General features: G+C 39.6%; 1 protein-coding gene across 7 annotated transcripts in view; it reads left to right on the forward strand.

Moving 5' to 3' along the window:
• The first annotated feature begins 1027 nt into the window (after positions 1-1027).
• Positions 1028-25806, forward strand: part of ptprua (protein tyrosine phosphatase receptor type Ua) — a 183936-nt gene continuing 159157 nt past the window's right edge. For 6 of the 7 annotated variants that reach the window (XM_043218191.1, XM_043218192.1, XM_043218195.1 and 3 more), the window contains exon 1: positions 1028-1237. In XM_043218191.1, the coding sequence (XP_043074126.1) occupies positions 1168-1237 (70 nt within the window). In that variant the 5' untranslated portion in view covers positions 1028-1167. The remainder of the gene's footprint in view (positions 1238-25806) is intronic. The other variant, XM_043218194.1, reaches the window with a different exon arrangement.

Below are 25806 nucleotides of genomic sequence, written 5' to 3' on the forward strand. Positions count from 1 at the left end.
CTGATGCACCTGCAACGGCTAATTAGTGGCTTCTCTCTGAGCAGGTGTTTTGGAGTAGGTGCTGGAACTAAACCAGATAGACGGATCTCTGTGTGGATTGGTAGATCTCCAGGAGCAACGTGAGTTTCAACATGTCTTTTTTAAATTCCTGGTATACCATCCAAACAGGTTCAAAAGCCTGACAACCTTTCCACTTCTTCAAACGACGTTTTAGTTTCTAGCTCTTCGGAAAATATTCGTTTGTAATGCAGGAATGTTATCTCGTATAACTAATTTCCCACAGACAACTCATTTCTGTTTTCTCTGTAATATCCAACTTTTTAATTAACCTTAAAGCTCGCGTAATCTGGTTCAGGTGTGTTTTAAAGGGTAACGATTTATTTTAAGGTGTCCTTGTCTTGCTATTATAATAGCTAATTATGCATAATTGCTTGTAAATAACCCTAAAACAAACCCCAACCACATAGCGGTTAATTAATATTACTCTGTACTTAAAAGTGTAATGATACTGCAACGATAACACCTTTAAAATAAAGTAATCAAAAAGGCAATTAACTGTTAAAAAGTTCTACGTAAGAAATAGGAAAATAAAGAGGATTGAGAGGAGGTCTGCAAAGCATTGCGGATTTTAACTTTGTGCAACAACCGTTCTTGGGTTATAATAGTTCTTTTCCGGTCCGCCTTTACTCGGATTAAAACTAGCAAGAGATCTTAATCTTGATTTGCGCGTGATTAACAACGACGCGCGCGTTTCATTTCTTTGATCTTCATTGTATTAATTTGTGGCTTTTCTTTTATATTCGCATGATGGGCTTTTCGCGTAATCGCAATTTCATAGTCGATTAAGAGCGTTGGCTTCCTCGACCGGCTCCTCAAGGCGCGTAATAGCGCGTAAACTCGGTCTCCGGCGTCTGCTGACCGGAGACGTTTAGCGAACAACCACAGGGAGGCGCCATGGCCCTTCCTCGCTCACTAGGTAGGGTTACTACAGCTCGCGGAGTTGTGAGGGGGTTTAATAGTTTGCGGTGACGTCAGCGGGCAGATCTGGGGTCTGCGCTGCGCGTCTCTGGATGAAACTCAGTGGCGCAGCGGCAGGATATTTACCACTCTCTACCGCACTCGCTGGCGGTGTTTCACCTGCCTTTACCTGCTGGACTAAACGCTGCTATGAACCTGTGCGCTGTTCTGCTGTTCCTCCTCGCCAGGGTCTGCGCGGAAAGTCTGGAGGGGCCAACAGGTAAGACACGGGACTTTGATCACATACGACCACAGAGTCCGAATCCATTCGCCCTGACACGAGCAGTCCTGAGACGCACGGAACGATCAGATCCGGCGCGCTCGAAACTGACGCGCTTCGGCCGGAAAGTTGAGATAAGTTTAATAGGCGTTCGGTTTATAACGGTAACTAGTTGATCTCGTAACGGCCGCTCGATTTAGACAGTTTGATATCTGTGGAAAGGAAAGAGCAGAATTGAGGAGGGCTGAGTTGTGAAGTCTTCACGTCGGTGATAAGAGATTCGAGTGTATTTATTATATCTCTCGCGTATTAAAAAAACCCGTCATTCTTCGTTTAGCTAATTATTTTAAGATTAATATTAAATTACAGGCGTTAGAAGTTCAAATTAACTTCTTAGCCTATAGCTTCGTTGAAGTAAAATTTCATAAATGCTCTATTTATTTATTTATTTAGAATATAAAGTTAACGTTAATGTAAATTCCTTATTATTATTATTATTATTATTATTATTATTATTATTATTATTATTATTATTATTGCTGTTGTTGTTGTTGTTGTTGTTACGTAGGGTACTCGCCCTCATTTGACTTTCTTCTGTACAAGGCAAAAGGAGATGTCAGGCAGATTGAGTCTCAGTCACTATTCACTTTCATGGCATAGAAAAAAACAGCAGTGAAAGTGAACGGTGACTGAAACCGTAACGTTCCGCCTAACGTCTTCATCGTTTACTGCGAGGGGGGAAAAAGGCATCCAGCAACGTGAAAATGACAATATTTGCTTTTAACCATTTAGGAAACTGTAAGTGAACCGTTCAAAAATACGACTTGCAATGCACGAAGAATAGAGTGACTACTTATGACAATATAGTTTTGTGCATTTTCTGAAGTTGGCTCTGTTAGGAGATCCATCCACTGTTTGCTGTTGGACGAATCTGTTTATTCGTTCAGAGACTCGGTTCTCTTATAGATCAGATCTGGGAGTAAAGGAGTATGAAGAGCTGTGCCCCGAGGATCTGCTTCTGTCACACTCCTGTATATCACCCCCGTATTTACATTTTCCTGCTTGTTTAAAGTCTCCTGCTTTCGCTTTCGTGACAGCAAATATGATCGCTGTAGCTGCTCCGGCTTTGCTCGTCAGGTCGTGTTGTAGTTTGAGGAGGGATTTTTTGAGCTCCTGGATGGGTTTCGACGTCGCACCCCGGCAAATAAATGCGTGATGACTGTTAAACAGCAAAAATCCATCCATCCATCGATTCCTCGCTTGTCCTGCGTAGGGTCGTGGGGATGCTGGAGCTCGTCCCAGCATCCTGAGCCCAGGACAAACGAACGGACTTGATTAAAAAAAGACCGATGCAAACTACACGATCCGATCTGAGTTTGTTTGGTGGGGGTTTGTGTTTGGCGAGAGTACGCGTTGGGCTGTTTGCTGATGGTTTTCGGGAAAGCTTGCCGTATTTGCTGCGACGTTGAAGTCTATTTTTCCGTGTCTTTGAAGCATCCTTCATACTGTCAGATTACGGCATCACGCAGCGGGGTGTGTGGGAGGTAATGAGACCTGAGTGCAAGTTCACTTCACTGACACTCTGACAGCGTGTGTGTGTGTGTGTGTGTGTGGCTGCGATTGGGGGCGAGGAAGGTTACAGAGGGTCTCTCGCTGCAGTAATCCAAATGAAAGTGAGTGGGCATTTCAGAAAATGCATTCAAGGACACACAAGGGTTGCACACTAGGCAGTGCCAGGTTTTAAAGAAATAGCTCACCCCCACAAAATGTCAATTTTGTCCGTTCTGTACATTTTTGGTCATGTAATGTCTTGTTTATCATCACGGTGCTGTGGTCAGTGCGACTCTGTGTTTCAGGTCTAATGAATTAATTCATTATTAAGTGATCATTTTCTACTGCATTACGGTCTACATATTCAAATCCCTCAGACTTCAGTCTACATATTCAAAGGCACATGCGTTCTCACGTTGGCTTTTCGTTTGCATTTGCCGTTCCGTGACAGCAGACTGGCGAGTCCTTTTTAAAATGGGATGTGAATAAGATTTGAGAGACTCACCAGAGGGAAGATCGTCTATAAACAATAACTAGGCTTGTTCCTCATCACGCTGACTTAGAATACATCAAACAAGCCATCTTCTTTTTAAATTTTATGGGAATAAATAACAGCATAGGGGCTTGGAATGACATGAACGACTGATTGAGAATATATATATATATATATATATATATATATATATATATATATAATAATTTTTGTAATGTTCTTTTCTTAGCCGAGCACGCTGCAAGTTTTCTACACATACAGTTTGCTCACATATTTCTGCTTTTGATTTATAGGTGTGATGTAATAACACCTATTACTCTTTCTTACCACCTTTTGACATTTACAGTTGAAAAACACACAATAGGCCTTTATGTCAAAGTCAAATATTTCTCTGTCGTTGTTTTCTGGCCACGTCTTCGAGGAAATCTACTGAAGAAGGCAGTAATCCACTAAAGAAGGAAGGCTTTTCCTGAATGAATAGATTAATTCATGACTATTGTTCAGTCAAGTGTCGGATATGTATTTGTATCCTGGTTGTCTAGAAATGTTGATTGTGACCTTCTGCAGTCAAAATCTCCCCGCATGAAATAAACTGGTCACACATTACAATAAAATCCAATTAGTTAATACTTTTTAACTATCATTCATTAACAATGCAATACAGTTTTAATCTTTAGTATGGCGAGGCTAGGCAAGTTTATTTATATCGTACAATTCATACACCGTGGGGATTCAAAGTGCTTTACATAAAAGGAAATATAATAATAATAATAATAATAAAAAGTCATCACAACAATAAAACAAGAAATTGAACTAAAAAAAAAAATGTGTATATGTTATATAATATTAACATATAGAACATTTATTAATGTATTAGTAAATGCTGGAGTTACCATTAGTAGAATTAAAAATTAGTTTTAGACACATTTTTGGCAACACTTTATTTTAAAATCCAGTTTTCACTATTATACAAAACCAAAATTCCATAAACTATTATTAGTACTTTACATATGGCACAGATTAAGGTATAAAAATGTTATCTTGCAGAATTATCTGCTTTAAAAATGCTAATTTAAAGTCAGTGTGCTAATATGTCGATTTAGTGAATTTTGAGAATATATTTGTAAAAGTGTTACCATAAGTTCATTGTTGCTTCATGTAACATGTTAACAAATGAAACCATTCAGCAAATTAACACTATTATTCATGTTTCACGTTTCCAAACATAATTCTAACCGTCTCCCCCTCAATTAGAGCTTTATACTGACTTGAGATGACAACGTAAGGCCAGTTGAGATGTCACAGGGTTTAGTTTTCCAGGAGAATCAATAAGCAGATGCATTAAGCCGCAAAGGGAGAAAGCGTTTTAACAAAGAAAAATGGCACCTGTTAGCTTTAAACCCAGAGAACCTACAAAACCCAGGCCAGCTGCAGCCAGCCGATGCAGTTTTTGCATGACACCGAGTTGTATTCAGAGCACAGGAGATGTTGGAGATACACAGGTAGTGATGGGTAGAAAAGCTACAGAAGAATGAATTGTCCTGAAAGCCCAGTAGCCCACCAGAGTCAGCAGAAAAGAGCAAGAGTAGGTGGTTGATATTATGAAGGAGGGCAGCAGAGGGCAATCGCTGGGCTATTCATTCTCTCAGACACTTTCGCTCTGTACAGCCGCCTCTTTGAAGGCACTGCGCACAATTATTCAATCTGTTGTTCAAATTATATCATAATGAAATTTAATCTCCGTTTGGACAGCATTTATAACATTTAGCGTAGCTATGTTAGCTGACATAATTGCAGCAAGCAAGTGAACGGCATAATGAAGGCGATCTATTCAGCGTCGATGCATTAAGTCGGACTGAAGACGCTTAATGTTGCAAAATATTTCCATTTCGAACAAATGCAGTTCTTTTGGAATCATGAGAAGGAAAATGGATTATGGTTGGCGGCTGAAACATTGAGCAGAACGGTTTTCATTATTGATAATCAGAAATGCGTCTCGAGCGAAACGTAATATTGAGTGATTTTTGAAGAATTACGTTGACATTGAAGACTTGGAGTAATGATGCTGGGAATTCAGGTTTGGAGGAATAAAGTAAAATGCAAAGTGTATATATAAAAATTATAGTTTAATATATTTTTATACTACGGGGCCGTTAAATGCTTGAATCTGATTGGTTGACATGTTTTTTTTTAACTACAAAATGACGTTTCATTACGTACAGAAAGCACATACTCCATTTCTCCCGCTCTCTCTCCCTCAGAGACACACACACACACACACACATTAACAGATGGTCTCATGTTAGCGCTACTCTGAAGACTTTATCTATAATGCAACTTAAAAACAACTTGACTTCTCACAACAGCACTGTTAGCGAGAAACTTTAGGTCCATTTTCTATCAGCCGAACACTTCTGAGAGATGCACAGACTCAGAGGTAGTTCACTCTTGGAGGTGATTTTTTTTTTTTTCACTGACTCACACACACACACACACTCATTCATTCATAACTTAGTTATTGACTGCATTTGTGTGCTATCAGTGGCTCAAGCATAAGTTACTAGGTCTAAAATTATGTTTGAGTTAACAATAGAGGCACTGGATAAGAGGAGAAAAAAATCAAATAATGATCAATGTCTTGAGGTGTGGCAACCATAGTATGAGTGGAAAAATTTACTCCGGGTTGTTAAATTATTAGAAAAATAATGCACATCTGTGCATAATTTTTTCAAATCATTCATTGGCCCGTCATCAATTGATTTAGAAGAATTCCTCTGGTGTGCAGTCATTTTCTAGTAGTTCAACTGCCTTTTGTCATCTATTATTCCTTACTTAGGGAATAGACACTTTTTTAAATAAATAAATCAAGTCTAAGTAAAGCTATATTTGTTGATATAGATCTCCTCATTTTATTTTATCCATATTTGCACATTTAATATTTCTATTACGTGTTTTTTTTTTAAGGTTAACATTCTAAATGTATATGATTTACGTGGAGAAAACATTAAGAAAAAAAAAAACTATCGACATTTGTTCATTTATAGCTAATTTCTTAGGTGAAAACATTTCTCACACTAAAAGAATAAAATCCTCCGACAAATGCTTTGTTAAAAGTCAAGAGGCCGTCTGTTTGGGTTCTAGTTGCCGTTTTAGTTTCCCGGCAGCGTCGCTGTGCTCTCGGAAGGTGGGTTAAATTGAGCGCGCTGTGACAATGCTGCTGTGTTTGCATGTGGGAGTCTTGTCTTGTCACAACGCGTTTCTCCAGATTCGGCGCGCTGATCGTCTTCACATGTACAGGCCGCGCGTCTTCCTTTCCGTCCCGCATCCGAACAGACAGCCTTGAGAGATCTCACACCGCTGCATCCCTGCGCTGCGCTCACCTGCGAGGCATCGTGGGATGGCATGCCGGGCCTGTCAGCTTGCACCTCCAGGTGCTGTCACTGCATTGTTGCTTCTGCAGCTCCCAGAAGCCGTTACGGGACAGATGGTGTGGTGCCAGCGGGGTTCGCCCTCCCTGTCAGATCCTGTCGCCTGGTGTTTAGGTGCCCGTCTCCCGTCTTTCAGGCGCATACTTTCTTCACAACTCCATCTCCAGGGCAACACCTATTTCCATGCCTTTAATATGTCCACTATTATTTCCTCAAATAATTTTTTACTTCATCCGACCTAGGATTTTTGGTCGGCAATGGAAAAAAAATTAAGTTACCCTGAAAAACGATTATTGGTCTTGAGTCTAAGTAACCACGTAGAAACCACATGCATTACAACTGCATATCAACATAATAGCATGTTAGAAACAACCAGGCACCCCTAGTTACTGTATAGCAGCCACATACTGTACCAACGTGCTAAAACATTCAACAGCTTCATAACATAACCTTACCAACCATTCAGAACACCATGGCAACATGCTCATAGCCACTCAAAATGCCATAGCAGCTATCACCAACACCCTAAAAACACTAGTAACGTAAAAAAACCCCACACATTAACAACTCTTGCAGCACCCTGGTAACCACATGCTGTAGCAATGTGTTTAAGCACTCGAAACGCCCTAGCAGCTGTGTAGGAGTGCCATAGCAACCACACAGCAATGTGCTCATAGCTACTCATAATACAAGAATATTCGCAATCACTTACGCAACTCCCTAAAACCCACTTAGAATACCTTTTAGTGACTGCGTAAAATTACCTGACAACCACATAGAAGTGTACACAAAACACTGTAGCAGCTCTAGCGATCACCCAGAACATTCTTAGCAACCACATAGTGTAGCAATACTCTTAACCCCTCAAAACACCTTAGCAACCGCATAGCAGTGTGCTAGCAACCACCCAGAACACCTAGACAACTCAATATGCTCATAACAAGTTAAAATACTTTTGCAACTACTTGCAAAGGCCACTGCCAGCATGCTGAAACACCTTAAAACACCTTATAGCAACCTTATGCCATTCCCTGACAGCCACCCAGTACTCCCTAACAATCATATAGCAACTGTTTGTCAGTTCCTTAGCAACCTCTTAGAGTAGCAATGAGGTATAGTACTCAAAATACCTTAAAACTGCATATCATGGCCCTAGCAACCACATCTTATCAAGACACCTTAGCAAACACCTAGCAACGCCTTGGCTTCCATTGAGAAATATACTTTAACCACTACATAGCAACACCATAGCATTGTAGTAGAGTGAGTTTTGCATGTGTATATATGTAATTTAGTTTTGCTGCAGTTGTAGACACACGATCTCACTCTCATCTTGCGGACAAATTGGCTGAACTCCAGCTGCTACCGTGGCAACATGGAAAGTATGAGAGTGCAAGAGTTTGAGACTCTGGCTTCCTCGGTGCCCCCTTACAGCCATTCCTGACACACACACACACATGCACGCTGAATAAAAACACAAAACTCACCTTACCATGTCCTTTAGAGGTGCTGATGGTTTTTGCGGGAGTTTGGCAAATGCCACTTTACTGCACAGCTGTCCAAACATCGTCAAACCAATATAAAGTAGCTATTTACCCAAAAATTCTGCCATTTACTCGCCGTCACATATTTACTCACAAAATGTATAAACCAGTGATGTCAATGTAATCAAACTTACTTTTGTACTTTGATACATGAACGGTTATAATTTTTCATTTTTGAAGCTCAACAGTTTATCATTCACTTTCATTATCTAGACAACAGAATGTTGAAATGCAGCAGACAGTTTTTTTTTTTTTTTTTTTTTTTTTAATTTTATTAGAATTAAGAAAAACGCTCATTTGGAATATTCTGTATTGATGCGAACATTATTTTTAGAAGATCAGGTGCTTTTATCTGTTTATTGACAACTATCATGTGGAGAGGTGGTATTATTTATTCACCCGTCTGCACCTTGGCATGAAGTCAGAGGGGAAGGTGACTTTGTCAAGTGTGTCAGCATACTGTAACACCTGGGATAACAGCTGTTTCTTTTTCCCATCGGCAACCCCTCCAGCGGACAGTGAAGTGGGCACCATCACCCACTGAAGAGAGGTCTATTCAAGGGCATGTCGAGACCAGATGCAGCATGGAATCTGCACTTCCTGGGCAGTTTGAAGCAATATCTCATGTATTTCAACATGGTGTTAAATAGAGCTGAGAGTACTACACTCGAATTGGCAACTAAAAGCATCATCAAATTAACCAAAAGATTTAACTAATAACCATGCTAGCGACGGAGAATGTAGAACATTTTCTGGACTGTTTTGAATGCAGAAACATGCAGATTTTAGAAGGCACAAATTCTTCTACAGATTCCTTCATGCTGTGGAAATACAAATGAAAGCCAGAAGACAATGAACCCGAGGCTAAAAAGGGGAGGGGCTACACATGGAGATATGGAGAAGATCATAGACTCAACCCCTCCTTCCATGACCTGTGACCTCACACCCCTCCTCTTCCTGTCTGGGGCTTTTGTTGAGGATACAGTCAGTGTGTCACAGATGTTGTTATGACTGGAGACACTATGAGTGAAACTAGGGCAATAATAATGTAAAATACGGCCCCATTCAATAAAGTAATCACTTCAGAGTTACTTATATATATAGGACTAAACTCCAATAACTGCAAAGATAAATGAAAAAAAGAAAAGTATCAAAAACAAAATTTGAATGTAGACTTGACGAAGCTCAAAACTTTTTAGAATTAAAAATTGGAACATAATAAATAGGGCAAATTAGCATTAAAGTGCAATTCCATATAAGTACAGATGGGCCAGACAAAGCCAGAAATTTCTATAATGACCAGCAACTATCAAGAGCAATTCAAAATGTCACAACTTTAAGACATGCTTTTTTTTTTTTACTCCCACAAATGTTAGTAAATTACGTTGCTTGATTCATTTAGCTTCTGAAACTCCTACAAATGCATATTCAATAAGGTCGGATGCAAAAAAATAACAAATTCTTCACTCCGTGACAAGCCAGAAAATGGTCGGTGAGATACAAAGTCAGAATTCATAAATCTAAAAAAATTTGCGAGGTACAACGTCAGAATAGCATGATAAAAACTCACACTTCTGACAAAGTCAACGCTGAAAGACACAAGCTCCCAGTTGTGAAAAAATAAAATGTCAGAATTGCTAATATAAACTTGTACTCGTGAGAAAAAAGTCAGAATTGTGACTTTATATCATGAAATTCTGCAGAAAAAAACAACACACCCCTCCTCACCAAGCTACACAGCTATTCAGTTACTGTATTTTTTTGCAGTTTCTTTTGGCCATTGTAGAGGAATAATTGACCTTTTCTGAGATACTTACTGTTACTCTTGCCAAAGTGATGCTGGCAGCCAAGGTGAATCCAAAGGGATTGTCTTATTTAAAGAGAAGGCTGGATTGATTTCACATACGGCTGAACTTGCTTCTTAACTGCTGATGAGGTGCAAATGTTTGAGGGACGTTTTGGAGTGTTTGGTGTTCTGACTGGAAGCACTCTGTCAATTTTATGCAATTTGTGACCTTGAGTAACTTGGAGTGATGTATGTGATGATGCAGTCCCGGTTTCACTGTTCAGAAGAGTACAGAAGCAGGAAGAAGAGGGACTGGGAAGGTTGCAGTGAAGAAAGGAGAATGAAAACAGAATATTTGAGAAATCCTCCCACATCGGATGTTTTCTGGCACTATTTTTATACCACAGAGGGCGTTAACAAGCGAGAAACAAAGGTTTTGTTCGGTAATAGCATCTTCCCCATGGGTCTGGCAGGCCTGGTTCCTACAGAGAAGATGTGACGGCAGTGGGCCGAACCTAGAATGGACTTCGACGTTCAGCTTTTTTGTTCCGGATAAGTCTTTAGCATTCCCATCTGAAATAACCCTTCTTCGTACCCTCCCACAACACGCACTCTTTTATTGTTTTCATTCCCCAGACAACCCATTATTACATGCCGAGGCGGAAAGTGGGTTATGTTTTGGAAACGAAATCTGCATTTTCTCGATCTCTCGCTCTCTCTCCGTTGTCCATTACTCCCTCATTCATGCGTAGCAAAAAAAAAAAAAAAAAAAAGCCACTTCTTAATTAAGGCCGCCAATCATTTGGAAGAGAGATTTGGATGCGGAGACAGATCCACGAGGCGTCCTGATCACACTAAGCAAATCTCTATTGTCAACATCCTGGGACAATGGAAGTCGTGGTCTGTCACCGTTTAATTGGGGGCACAGATTAGGGTTAGTATAAGAGCAATAGATTTTTTTCTGTCTCTCACATGCTGTCTCACTACCAATCAACAGGCAGAGAGAGAGAGAGAGAGACAGGTGCAAAAAATCAAGCTTCTTAACCCGCTCTGACACCAATCTGCTCGTCTTTTCGCCTGTAAACCAAAGGATGTCAAGTAAAGCTCTAGAGGCTTGCATGTTTAATTAATAATCCGTAGGAGAAGGATTAGAGAGCGACAGCAAGAGAGGGACACAGGAAGTGAGAAGAGATAATATCACAAGCTGCATTGTGTCTGGGTTCATGCTGTCAAACTCAAGGATTAGCCATTGGTTACAAAGAGAAAGGAAGAGTTGGCCAAACTCAACTCGCTGGGCAACTGCAGGACTTTTGGGCCAGGCGGAGGTGAATCTTTACTTGAGCTCTCTGGGTTAAATCGGACTGGAGTGATCTAGTACTGCATCTTTTTGATAATCTATCATAAAAAACAAAAAAGCTATAAATTAATCTCTTTATTCCCCAATATTCTGCCATTATAAACCGACACTTTAAAGCGATTGGCATCTAGAAATTGAGTGAACTAACTTTTTGCCGTGCTTTGAAATATGCCCAACAGACATAAATGGACAGTTCTGGAAGAATTTAAAACAAATCAGTTCCAACTTGTTTCTGGCATTCCATTTTTGGCAAAAACACGCCAGTTTATACCTGCAAAATTTGATACCTCCAGTGGCTTAAAATTAGATCTCTGAGTCACAGACATGGAGTTATGTTCAAATGAAGCCTACGCCATTGACTCACCAGATTTGCCAAAGTCTGCCAAGTTAAAAGTGTCAGTGTTGAAAGTTTAGCTTCAAAGTTAGTTTGAAGTAACCCTGATGTCCTCATTGCAGAAAAGTCTTGTTTTCTATTGAGGGTTTGCTTTGGGAAATGTGTGTAAATTCTGTCTTTCTCAATGGATGGATTTGTGCACACATTTTACACTAATTTGTGGTATAGTCTGTTCACGGTGACTTTTGCACCATTATTTGAATGTCCTACAACTTTTTTTGGTCTAGAATTATCATATCGTAAGGTTTACACGCCACCAAATGTCACATAAATAGCTTGACTGTGGCGGGTCTTTTTATATGCCAGTCTACCTGTCTGTGTGGGTGGTTCTTGGCCAGGATAAGCTGGGAATTTTATAAGCCACTTTTAAAATCATGTCAGAATGATTGTATTTTTACAAGATGAGCACACATGAATGGAATCACAGGGTTATAATTGCCAGTAGAAAACTTGCGTTTCCTTTGATCTCTGACTTTCTGAGTTGAGGGCGCATCAGTCTCAGTAGTTGATGACAGACTGGGAAACAATACTTCGGAAACCTCTATATACCAGCTGCTCTCAGATCAGAGTGAAAGCCCAACATCTACCAACGCAATAGCAAGAACATACTGATACCTTAGAATAAACCAACAGCATCAAAGAATACTTCTGAATCCCCGAGGCTGATGAGCCAGTCTCACGTCTGTCAGAACAGATGCCTTCATCTTAACACCCATTTTTATTTGAAGCTGATATTTTACACAGATTGTGGCTTGTGGTGTAAAAAGTAGCAGTTGCGTGAAACACTGTGTGTGAGAGACATGCGAATGTGTGTATGTGAAAAGTGAGAAGAGCTTTTACATTGTTTGATGACACCAGTGGAGAATGTATGAAATCTTCTCAAACTGCTTTGGAGTGTCAATTTTGTCTGTCAGGGCGTTCATTGATTCTGTCAGCAAATTTCTGATGGAAGGACTTCATCAAGGTGGAGCCATTTACCGCACGAAGGGGCAATTCACACAGAATGTGCTTTTTCTTTAAAAGCACGGGAGGCAGGCGGTGGACTGGAGAAAATATGCATGTCGCACAACATTGCTTTTTGAAAGTTTTGAAACTTCTTTGAGCACCGCAGAGCGAGGCACAGCAAAAGACACAAGACGTGAGGCCCCAAACACTGTGAAATTATCACTTTTGAAATGGCTTGTTGATCAATGGTGCTAAAACTTAAAACCGCTTACCTCAAATTCTTTCCTCTTTCTCTTTGCAGTGGTCACTTATTTTATAAGACTGCTCAAATTGCTGTAGAAGATTAATGGTGTATATAATGGTATGCTGTGGTTAGTATCTACTAAAGGAGGTGTAAGAAAGGACAAGTGGTGAAAGGGTTAGTTCACCAAAAAATGAAAATTCTGTCATTTAATTATTCACTTATTCCCAAAACGACCTTCGTTCAGCTTCAGAACACAAAAAATATATTTTTGATATAAATTTAAAGCTCACTGACCCTCCCTAGACAGCAACAATATTACCACGATCAACACACAGAAATGTAAAATTAGTAAAACAGTCCATGTGACATCAGGGGTTCAACCGTAATTTTACAAACCTACAATAAAATATTTTGTGTGCAAAGAAAACAATAGCATAACATAACATAATTCTTCTCCCAGAGTTTTCACTATTTTGGAGAGTTGCCCAAAACATAATCAACACAATCAGTGTTGTTCATGATCAGCATGCATGCAGTTTTTACTGAATGAAAACAAAACTGATTATGAAACTAACCCTTGAACCTAAATCTGCATCATGGCCAATGAGGGCAAACTGATGAAAATTACATGATGACCCCCCATCCACTGCCACAAACCCAACAATTGGTGTGTAAGCATTAGAACTGGACCATGGAGCAGTAAAAGAAGGTTGCACGATCTTAATCACATTTTCTTTTCAGTCAGGTGGATTAGCCTGTGCATTGTTTACCTGGGGAATAGATAGCAGAAGGATGCACTATGGGAAGAAGGCAAGACAGAGGAAGTAGGGATATGCTCTAGGCAATGTTCAGCCTGGAAGCTTTGGGTCCTGGCATTCATGTGGATGTTACTTATACACATACCTACCTTCCTGGTAGTGGTGGTCCCTGATGGCAGTGGCCTCTTTCAGCAGGAAAATGCATCCTGACACACTGCAGAAATTATTCAGGAATGGTTTGAGGAACATGACAAAGAGTTCAAGGTGTTGCCTTGGCCTCTAAATTCCACTGATCTCAATCCAATAAGCATATATTGAGGATGTGCTGCATCAAGTCTAATCCATTGAAGCCCTAAATTGCAACTTGCATGATTCATAGGAACTGATTTTAATGTCTTGGTGCTACATACCTAAGGACACAGTCAGGTGTCTTGTGGAGCTGCAGCAGGAGATGGACCTGCAGGATATTACACAGGTGGATTAATGTTGTGATTTTTATTTTGATGGGTTCACAACATACTAAATACTGACTAAGATAAACTTTGCAAGCATATCTCAGCTTATTCAACTAACCCTAAACCTACCCTAACAGTCTACTCAGGTCTAGAGAGAATTAGTAGAAATGTACTTGCAAATTATTGATAAATAATTCAGTTGTAAAATTATAGTTAGTGGGATGTCTAAAGTAAACTATTAAAACAAAGTGTAACCATGAATATCAATGAGTGATTTGATTTATCCCACTGTTTTTATGGCTGGTTTGTCGTGTACTCTTTTTAAAGTTAGCATGAAATCAAAATTGAGCATTGGGTAATTATCTTCGACCTGTCCCTGTCAAACAACAATGATCACAATGTCCTTTTCATGCCAATTTCATTGTCTTTAGTCGAGCATTAGAAGTGAGTTCCTAAAATTCAAGCAAATCATTGGGTTAATTTTGCTCTCTTCTTCACATCGTTTCCCTTTTTTTTGAGATGAGACCAATTTATTCTGGCTCGGTGACATCACGGGCAGCAGTGCAGAGCAGCGCTGCATGATCTGAATGCAGGAAAGCAAAATGCCACTGAGAAGAAATGACACTCATTATCAGAAACCACAGGAGTGAGACGGATAAAAGTGTGCGAGTGTGTGTAGTGGGAGGTCATTTGAAGGACACTTTTCATTAGTTATCAGAATGGTCATTGATGCTGATATGTGACCTGTGATAGATGGAGTGTGTGTGTGACAGTAGAGTCCTTGTCTTCAGAGCTCACTGCAGCCCTTGTGTTTTCAGCGCTGTTGGACCGCCTCAATGGCAGCTTCATTCCCATGGGAGGCACTGCGTGTGTGCATGTATCTGTGTGTGTGTATGTGTGTGTACTTGTGCCGCCAGAACAGTCGCTATCTAGGCAGAAAATATTACTCTATCCCACCTGCCAATCAAATTCATAAATGTCAGGGCTGTTTTGACTATTTAGGATTTGCCAGAGCAATTACTGCACCACTATAACCAGTCAGCTGTAGTTAAATTTTTCATTTTGTTGTATTCTGTGCTTTACAGATATAAAACAATAGTATGAAATATTCCATTTTTTTCCTTATTAAACATTTTTGCACAAGCAAATTAGTATTCTTGGGGAAAAAACAGGCTCACGTTCTTCTCTGGCCAGATGAAACCAGCACTTAATTTCCAGTTCAGTTTTAAACGTAGCTATCTCTGATTGTGTAAAAGACTTATTGTGTGTGTGTGTTTGTCTGATTCCCATAGTGCTGACGATCAGGGCTGTAGACATCATCTCTAGGTGCTGATCCACAATCTGATCTGTAGATGCCAATATTGTATGTTCCCTGTTCCAGCTCATCTAATTAATGCAGCCTTACAATCCTTTAACAGATTTGAATAATAGAAGTGTATTAGTGTGTTGTGTAAGCCAGTTTAAAGAAACTAGTCTTTTGTTCTAGATTTAAACTGACAGAGTGTGTCTGCCCCCCGAACAGCATTAGGGAGATTGTTCCAGAGTTTGTGTGCTAAATAGGAAAAGGCTCTGGCTCCTACAGTCGATTTTGATATTATAGGTATTAATATGGCCATAGTTTTGAAAACACAGCCTGCGTGAAGGACTATATTGTGGGTAAAATCTATACAAACAGATGACAGAACCAGACTAATATGGTCATACTTCCTAGTTCTAGTAAATACTCTAGCTTCTGCATTTTGGACCACCTGAAGTTTGTTTTAAGAAGCGTTTATGCTTCTCACATGTGATAAGATATGATTCTTGAGTACATTAGCATCTTTATAATAATTTCTGAAGGATCATATGACCTTTATGACTTAAGTAACGGCTGTTAAAAATTCAGTATTGTTTTTGCTTGTTATACCTCTGCACCTCTAGGTGTCAGTATAAGTTAGACGCTACCACTATGTCGGTCATCGCAACATAATTGACAAAAAATAATAATAATAATAATTTAAAGCTAATGTATGCATAAAAATACAAATTGATTTCAAATAGGTTTTACAAACACTCCTAATTGAAAGAACTAACTGAATATCACAGATGCTAGATCTCGTATATCTCGTATACTGAACCTGGTATATTTCTTAGAAAGTTTCTCAAAGGATTTTAATAGTTGGTGTGTGTGCGTGTGTGTAACATTCACCGCTTTATATACAAAGCTCTGACCTTCAGTGAGTCTTAACACACATGTATCAGGAGCCCCATTGGGTTTGTCTCTTCTTATACCAGGTCTAGCAGTTTCTGGGACATCTAACTGTAGAAAGTAAGAAAAAAGTGATAAAATGAGGGCCATCTCCTCTAAGCCTACAGAAGACGGGTTTTATGCATTATCCTGACCCTGGTGACCTCTCGCAGAGCATTCTGGGTCAGTGTCACAGAGATAAATGAGAAGACTGAACTATTTTTTTCTGTCAGATTGATCTTTTTTTCCCTCCGAAGAGGGGAAGGGAGGTGTGAAGATGAGGAAAACGGGAAAGAGGATAAGAGTGGGAAATGAGAACAGACAGATGCTCAACAACTCAACATCTGTCACATCAGAAGCACAAAGCTATTAGGAGCTTTTAAAGCAAAAGTTCACACCAAATTAAAATTCTGTCAACACTTACCAGCAGGAACTTGCACAGGTAGGGCTCAACCTGTGCAGCGCACATGCCTTTTTTTCCCTACACTTCGAAGTGCGGTTTTTTTTGGTGGTGGTATTTTTTTTCTCCAGTATGTCTATGCTATTTATCATGCTTTGCATCTCTCTATCTATTTTACAGATATCTAGCCAATGAAACATATTAAACAGAGATTGTGTCTACAAATCCGCTCAAACTGTTGGTGAAACCTCATAACTCCACCCTTTCTATCTGGATTTCTATCAGTTTTAGCACATGCCCCTCAAAAGGTCCTGTTTACTAGCCCTAATGGCGTCCCAAACCCAATTGACTTCTTTTCTTCATCAAAATAAAAAAAGGAGAACTTTAGAGGAATGTGCACTTTGCTCTTTTCCAGCGCAGTGTGGTGTTGAGTTTTAGAGATCTCTACAGTTCCTCAGATTTTAAACTCTCTAAAGACCACATCTGAGCTACTGCATGCGAACAACTGAATCCTTTTCTTCTAAGGAAACCAAAACTATACTGGCACATAACTGAGAACTCCATTAATTCTCCCACTATATGAAAGTGTAAGTTCTGAGACATGAACATTTTATTGCGGGTGACACAGAAATGATATGTCTGCTTGATTGTAGTATAGCAGTGATGCAGTGTGTTTTCCACTTCATCTTCTGTAGGATGCCGGTTGGTAATCTTTATTTACTGGAAAGCTGCACACTTTACCATTTTTATTCCTGAGCAAGCAAACATTATGAAAATCTGGTTTCACAGAACTGCTGTAAGGCTCCACAGCCACAGGACCACATCTTATTCTCATGTTATATTAAGACTCCACTTTTATAGAAGATTTAAGAGTCAATGTATCTACATTTCTTAGAAGGAGGAAAATTAGTCACAAACTAGACAATTGTTGATATAAAGCACACTTAAATTTGTGTATATATATATATATATATATATATATATATATATATATATATATATATATATATATATATATATATATATATGGAGAATTTTTTTAAAATAAAAATTAAACAGTTGGTTTTGCAATGTACAAATAAATAGATACAAGATACTATATTGTATAAAAAATCTGAGAAAGACAATATTAGAATACTAATATAGTGAACAATGTTACAATACAGTAGGCTCTACATATCCTATAGTGACCCTAAATATATACAATGTATGTGAAATAACATTTATTTCATGCTAAGTAGCCTATATGCACTATAAATATGTGCTTAAAGCTGCAGTTTGTAAATTAAAAAAAAGTATATAACCATAATCTGAATGGAGGATTGTAATCCAGAAAATATAGTCTTTATTAAACACATTTAGATTAGATTATTAGAAATTAGATTATTTTCCAGTTTTGAATATTTGTCTGATCACATATAGCCTATGTGGAATTACAAACGATTTCTATTTTAAAACGGAACCAGTTCTAAGGAAGAATAACTCGCTTTTTGGGTTAAAAGAATTTCTTGATATGAAAATCAAATGGTATGACAATTACATACTGTACAAAAATCTAAACACTAATAGCTACACACATGTAGTCACGCAATACTTTGAGAACAGAGTATGACAATAATAATAATAATTTGCATGGTTTGACGGATATGAGCTAAGTGATCATTAGGTTCAGTCACCATTGGTAGAACAATTTATTTTAAAGCTCATTGGTCAGAACAAAAGTAGCAGACTTTTGATAAAATATTTGGCGAAAATTCATATATTCCAAGACATATAATCTGTGGTTCCAAAGTAAAGTACAGTGAGCCACGCATACTACGGAAAACATCAAATTCATTTTTGCTGGAGCCGTGGCGGTGCACAACCCGTGCGAACAAGCTAAACTAAATGCATTTTTAAAAATATGATTTCTTTTACTCGGGTATAAATGCTTACTACACAAACATTGCATAATTGTAATCTTAATGGATGCGCAGGCTGAGCTAGACTTAGTAAATCAAAACACAATGTTGCATGATATTGGATGGAATTAATATGCATAGCATATCTGAGAGCATTTCTCATTTGGAAGGATTTGATAAGAAATGATTGAGTTCATATTTGCTTTGGATTGCAAACTTTGCATCCTGGAAATGTGAGCACAGTTAGAGATGCTGATCTTTTCTGAATCTATAAACGAGAGATTTTGTGGCGCTTTTCTAAGGAGAAATAACCGAATCTCGTTTTCTCCACATTTATTATATCATTATTTCCTCCATTTTTTAAATTGAATGTACCATAATTTAACTGTCAATGAAAAAGAAAAGCCAAAAGCCAAATAAAGGGCGAAAGCCAGTATGGTGTTTTGTGTCTTTAGACGCGGTAACCATTCAGGCTCTAACTAGCAGTTACTGCCAGATCACTCATTATTTCAATTACATTTGCATTCCCAACAAAACGGTGGCCTCATGGAGTGACAAAGCATAATTTGAAGAAACATCAGAGAAAAACTGAAAGCCAAATAGGTGCTTTCACCGCACATGACAGAAAATGGTACAAAAAGCCAAATACGGAGCCAAAGGTGTAATAAGGAGTCAAAGAGAGATAAGGAGAAAGAAACTTGACAAGACTCTCCACAGACGGCTCAAGGGAAATATAGCAGGGCATACAGAGAATTATAAACAAACCTTCAAACCCACAGTCATACCGAACCTCATGATAACAACACACCTGAGTGAATTCTAAAGAGGGTTCGACAAGATAAAAACACCACGTCTTTGTGAGAGATGTGAGGTTTGCTTGAAATTGAGAAGGCAGAGATTGTGTGGGTGATGAGATCTCTCCACACAGACCAGCTCTCTTCTCACACACATCTACTAGATACGCTACGAGTGAAACGCGAACTGGTGCGATGCCATTTAAAGCAAAATCAAGCCTAAACCAAGTTCGTTTTGGGGGGATGGGGTTGTTTGTTTCGGGAGTTTGCCGGAGCGGCTTTTCAGGAAAAGGTTTTTTCCTTTTACAGGATAGCGAACGTCTTTGAACTACCTATCCGTGAAAGTCTTTGACATGGAAATCTTCTCCGGTTTGTTTCTTCCGTTTCGGTCTCTCGGGGTCAGAACTCGCCGCAGAGCCCCTTTGGAGTAGAAATTGAAGTTGTAATTATAAACGAAAGGGACGCTGACCGTGTTTTTGTTCTACAGAGTTAGTTTTTTTGTCCGGTTGTGGTCATTGTCTAACTTTGCTGTGTAGAAATCAGCAGCAGCACACTCTGAAACATCAGGTCTGTGATTATTCCTGACAGTGTGCCCTGCTTTGGCTCCGGTTCCCGGTAATGCTGTTTGTTGGCTCTGTACAACGCAACTATAACATTTTCCACTCTTAGTTTCATTCAAATTCACACCTTCAGGGAGGGGATTCCCACAGTGAAGACGAGCGACGTAATTTCATGGTGTTAAACTGATTTCAAAGCTAGAAATTCCACACAGTCGGACACTTTTGACATTCCTCTTACGGCAGCTGGAAAAATCCTGCCACGCACTTCTGCAAGTAAATTCTTCTGTGCATGTGCCAGTTAGGACCTCTTTTAAGGAAATGTTCCTACACGCTAATTTGAATCTCTTTCATGTCTCAGGTGAGACACAGTTTTGCGCTCAAAAATAAAATTTCTGTAATAATTTACCCATGTCGTTCCAAAACCATATTGACTTCTGTTCATCTTGGGAAAACAAAGTAAGATATTTAATATTCGGTACTTATTTTTTTTTTGTTCGTCTGTTGAAATCCCACTCCAAATGAAAATTTCTAGCTTCACGAAGTGCATATGAAACATGATCATTTTGTATGATAACAGATTTAATAGGCTTTTATTCACATGAGCTTCAAACAAAGCTCAAACGTGCGTTACAGACATTAAAAAGATGAGCTAAAGACTGTAAGACTGTCATGTGAATGCTGATAGTACAGTTCAAATCATTTGGTCTTTGGAGAATTTGACGAGGAGAATGTTGGATCTTTTGAGACACAACAGCGTTCTTTTCGTCAGGAGAAAACTCTAAGAAGCCGGAAATTTGCATTTGGCCTTTGTTTAACCGCATTCCTCTCTCAGAGAAGCTTGAGATATTGAACTTACTTTATCTTTGAGTTTTATTTATGTTTTTGCTCATTTGGGTATTACATTTTTAAATAGAAAATACTGTCCCTTTCGCACCTCTTTCCATAATTTGCAAGCGCCTCGGCTCCAACACGAACTCCAAAAACGTTTTACACGCTACCCAAGCAAATAAAACATCGTTACATCCAAAAAGAACAGAACAAACGAAGCAGCTTTCAGTCGGTTGACTTTTCTTTAGGCAAGCCTGTACTGGACATAATTTTACATTACGTTTTTTTATTATTACATTAAAGAAGTAATCATACAGTACCATTACTTCCCGATATTGCTATTTTACAGCATTTTTAAGGAACAGACGCACGCGCTCTCTCTTTTCCTCTGTTCCCCAGTGCATGTGTGTTTTCCTCCTGCATTTCCTTCCCAATTCCACCAGCTTTACCGAATCAATGTCTGCGTGAGCAGTGTGAGTGAAGGCGATCTGTCTGATATTGATAGACCTGTGTATCTGTGTGCATACGTGAGCAGCGTGCCTGTTTCTTCAGCACCAGAGGCCAGACGGCCCAGTATCAGCGCAGTCCTTCTCTCTCTCTCTCTCTCTCTCTCTCTCTCTCTCTCTCTCTCTCTGTCTCTCTCTCTCTCTGTTCTGTCAGTCAGGGAAGGCCGTTGTGAAGGGCGCAGAGCCACGCGGCTCTGGAGACGTCAGCCGCGTTCTGTCAGGCTTTCTGATGGCGAATCCAGCAGCCCTGACAGCCGCGACACGCTGAACAAATATTCACATCTGAGTCTTTCTCTTATCCGCACGCATGCTCCTTCTCCTTCAGTTCTGACAGGAGAATGTGCAGCGCTGCAGAACATCAGATGCGCTGATGAATAGCACCGCGACATCAGGGAGAAACAAAGCTTTGTGCTGAGTCAGAAGCGCACGGCTGTCAGCTGGAGACGCCGAACGTTGCAAACTGCAGCGATGAGACGCGTCTGCGAGACGGGTTTAAAATCTGTCGATCTCTCCTCTTTTTGAAATTAACATCAGGATCGAGCAGATGGAGACGCTAAGAGGAACTTAATCGTTTTTCAAGTCTGTTGCATCTTTAGATGAAACTCCAAAGCGCTTGCATATCCACAGACTTCCTGAAAATCCCTTTCTCTCTGACCTTTTCTTCCTTTTACCCATAATCCCTTTCTAATGAGTTGCTGTTTGCTCATGTTTGAGGCATGTCTTAAGGGATTCAGCAGTGGGCCTGCAGGCATATCTTGTACCCTATGCTTGGCTGCCGCTGATTTGCCCGGCTGGAGTGATGGATATGGCCTGAGTTTATGCTGTGAGGCTGGCCTCCGAGAAGATTGCAATGCAGCTTTGTGCCAATTAGGTCATATAGTTTAGTTGCACTGAAAATCAGAAAGCAGTTGTGCCACAGTGTTTCACTGAAAAAGCTTGAGTTTGATTTACATACCATCAGACTTAACCGTGTGTTTCTTCCTCATCTCATCCAGTGCCTCCATTGTTAAATCCAAAACATCATTTTAGGCCTGGTAACTGTGGGAGAGAGAGCGGGGGAGATAGAATATGTTCTTTCCAAAGATAATAAAACTATGTTTTTTTTGGCAAAGCATGGAAATGAGCTGTCGTTTTTATCGTACTGATAACTAAATATATTTGTTTGGCCAGTGCCATTGTGGGTTTTGGTTATTTTGCTGTTGTAAGACCTTTTGAAACGAGAAACCATTTGACAAAAGTGATATGGAACTAAGGAGAGAGCTGCCTCGAACTACATTCCTTGAAAATGCAGTTTCTTGAAAATAATTGCACGTTAGATTGTTCGTCAGCCAATCAGATTCAAGCATTCGATGGCCCTGTAGTATGTCTTTTTTATTTTATATGTATTTGTGTATGATATATGAGAGAGAGAGAATTGAGATGAATTGAGATTATATCGAATTCAATGCTATGCATTTTGGGGAGCAAGTCAGGGTAAAAAATGAAATGCATGTCAGGGTGGTGCAACCGTCCAAAAGGCTGTTGGGCATAAATCATTATTATTTATTATTACTAAAAATATATATTAACTTTGAATTAAAAAACAACAACATGGGTATACAATAATGGGCATACATCATCGTAATCATCAAATGTAAGTAATAAACATATTATTAACTTTGTCAAACTTTTACATATTTCTAACTTAATAGCAACTGTCCAGCAACTATCCAAACAAACCTAGCAACCACCCCGAGTGCCAAAACAAGTGCATAGCAACACCCTAGCCACCACCCTAAGTACCATAGCAACCACATCGCAACAACCTATAAGCATAATGATCTGATAGACTGTATTGCCTTCAAAACATTCAAGCCATAAGCTTTAAAGCTACTTACGCAGGAGATATAGCGGTTTTCACGGTAACGGTTGTAATCAAATAAGCTGCGCTCACAAACGCTGCTTTATCCGGCAGTACAGGAAAGACAAAATGAAAATGGCTTTCAAGCTTTTCCGAAGAAGGTTGGTTCTTTTAGCTTTTAAGATGTGCTGCACTCATGATTATTCAACGAAGTTGGAAAATAAGCCTCTTGGAAAATCTTTTTGCGGTGGTCAGTTTTGATATTGTGACGAGCCGCAACAAATTATTCTGGGCACTGCTATAAGTCAAACTGCCAAGTGAACAAAACAAAACCAAAACCATGAAAGAAAACCATGTCTGTTTGGCGAGGTCAAATGCAATTAATAATTCAGGAGATTTGTAAGACAAAAACATAAGAATGAATTGATGTGATACCTATAAAAAAAACTCGCTGCACCAAACGCGGCACTGAAGCGTGCTCAGAGAGGTCTGGTGGCGTTTTGGAGAGGATTAGCTCTGAGCTAATAGTCATTAGCAGTCCACTTCAGCCTCTGTAATCAACTCTACCCAGGGACTCATCAATACCGTGTTTACCACAGTCCTAATACAATTATTGGCTTATTGAGAAGAGAGATTGTCTTGCTTGCTGAGAAGCAGGAAGGTTGAGTGCAGATAATTTAACTAAGGTCTGGGTTTCAGTCACTCGTTTTGTTCGTTAATCAAACTGAATCTGCGGCCTGGGAATTAGATGCTGTCAAAGGACTTTGAGCAGAGGCTAGTTAATTTCCTCAAATCATTAGGTCTTCATTAAGAAATGCTAACGTGGTAATGAAATGATTATTGCAAATATGGTAAAATTACACTGTATTTTTTGTACTCCGTTAGTAGTATATGGCGTGTGTGTAAAAGTAATAAAATTGAGACGTTGAGTTGTTGGTTTCCAAATTGAGCTTTTTGATCAATAATTACAATTTAAGAATAAATCAATGTCTTTGATCTTCCAAAGGAGTAGCCTGAGACGAGTTGTTTGTTAACATGATGTAATTGAGTTGGACATGTTCCCAACCTCAAGGAGCCCTATTTATATAATAGCACAGTATTTTTTAGTTTTTAAGTGTCACTTATCAGGAATAAGTGTTTTTGAGCCGAACCTAGCATACGTACCCTTTTTTTTAAAAAATTCAAATTCAGTCATTTGACTGTACCCCCTGCTTTTAATTTTATTACAGATTAAACTAGATGCGCTCGGTTGATACTGACGGACTTGATGTCTGTGGTTAAACTAACTGCTGTGAATTATTATTCATGTCCATTTTGCATAACAATTTGCCGGAGCAGCTCAATGTTTTCAATGTATTCGGCTCACAGAAGAGCCGTCTGGGGTTACGACGATGAATTAGGCTTGAATTATTAGCCATTAGACATAAAGCCCGACAGTTTAACGCCCCAGACGAGCGCTCGTGACAGCAGATATATAAACGTAACTGTTAATGCGAATGTTAGTGTAATTTCTACATGCTGACACAAGCGAGCGCATTTATCGCAGAGTCGTTGTTGAGTCACGTCTCTTTCCATCGCGGGGACTGGTGTGTCTCTGACGTTAATGCGCTGTGAAGCTTCGTCTTTCGTCCAGCGTGGCTCATGGGGACATAATTATGCCGGCTTCTGCGGTCCCCGGCCCTGGGACATCATTACCGCACCGTCCTCACGGCGTTCTCTGGCACATTCTGTATCCTGGCCATTAGCACCAGCACCCCTCACTGTCTCCATCACAATAAACAAGCCGTTAGTCTGTTTATGCCAGCGCCGGGGAGATGTGCCGCCGTGTCTTATTAAGAGGCGCTTCACGCGCTCAGACCGAGTCAAGTACGTGTACGGAGTCAAGTTTGTGCACGCGTGTTGTTCGCTGGGTTAAATCAAAGGGGAGCGAGCTTGACGACTGTTTGTCACGCGCAGCTGTTAGTAGATGGCTTTCCTGGTTAGATCTGTCATTAATTTGGCAGATGCGATTGCAGACTCTCACCGTCACAGGTTTAGCGTCAGCCTACGACAGACCACCTGCTGATCCTCTAAGGCACACTTTGCTTAAAAAAAACAAGCTTTTGTCAAAATGGCAGGTTGTAATCTGAACGGGTGGATTTATGCAACTTGTTAACGTGTTACTGGTTACTTATAATCGCTTTTTCGAAAAAGGTGGATGTGTTTGACGTATGGCGATGTAACTCGCTGCTTTACCGTAGCGTGGTTGGAGATATTAACTAGCGGGTCATGACGGTTAACCAAAACCGGACATCCTTCTTTCACGCCGTGTTCAATTAGCAGCCTACAGCTGATGTGTATGGCAGAGTAATAGCTTCAAGATTTAATACGAAAGGATAGTTCACCCAAAAATGAAAATTTAATGTAAATTCATATAATGTCAACTAACTTAGACTGAATTCTAATCATAGGTGAAGTCTGTATCTCAACCGACTGTGTCTGGTTGCTTTAAAGATCGTTCAGATTGTCTATTTGTGTCTAAGTTATTGGTTTGGCAATAAATTGGTTAAAACTTCATT

Source organism: Puntigrus tetrazona, chromosome 19 (assembly GCF_018831695.1).
Source record: "Puntigrus tetrazona isolate hp1 chromosome 19, ASM1883169v1, whole genome shotgun sequence".
NCBI classification, from domain to species: Eukaryota; Metazoa; Chordata; class Actinopteri; order Cypriniformes; family Cyprinidae; genus Puntigrus; species Puntigrus tetrazona.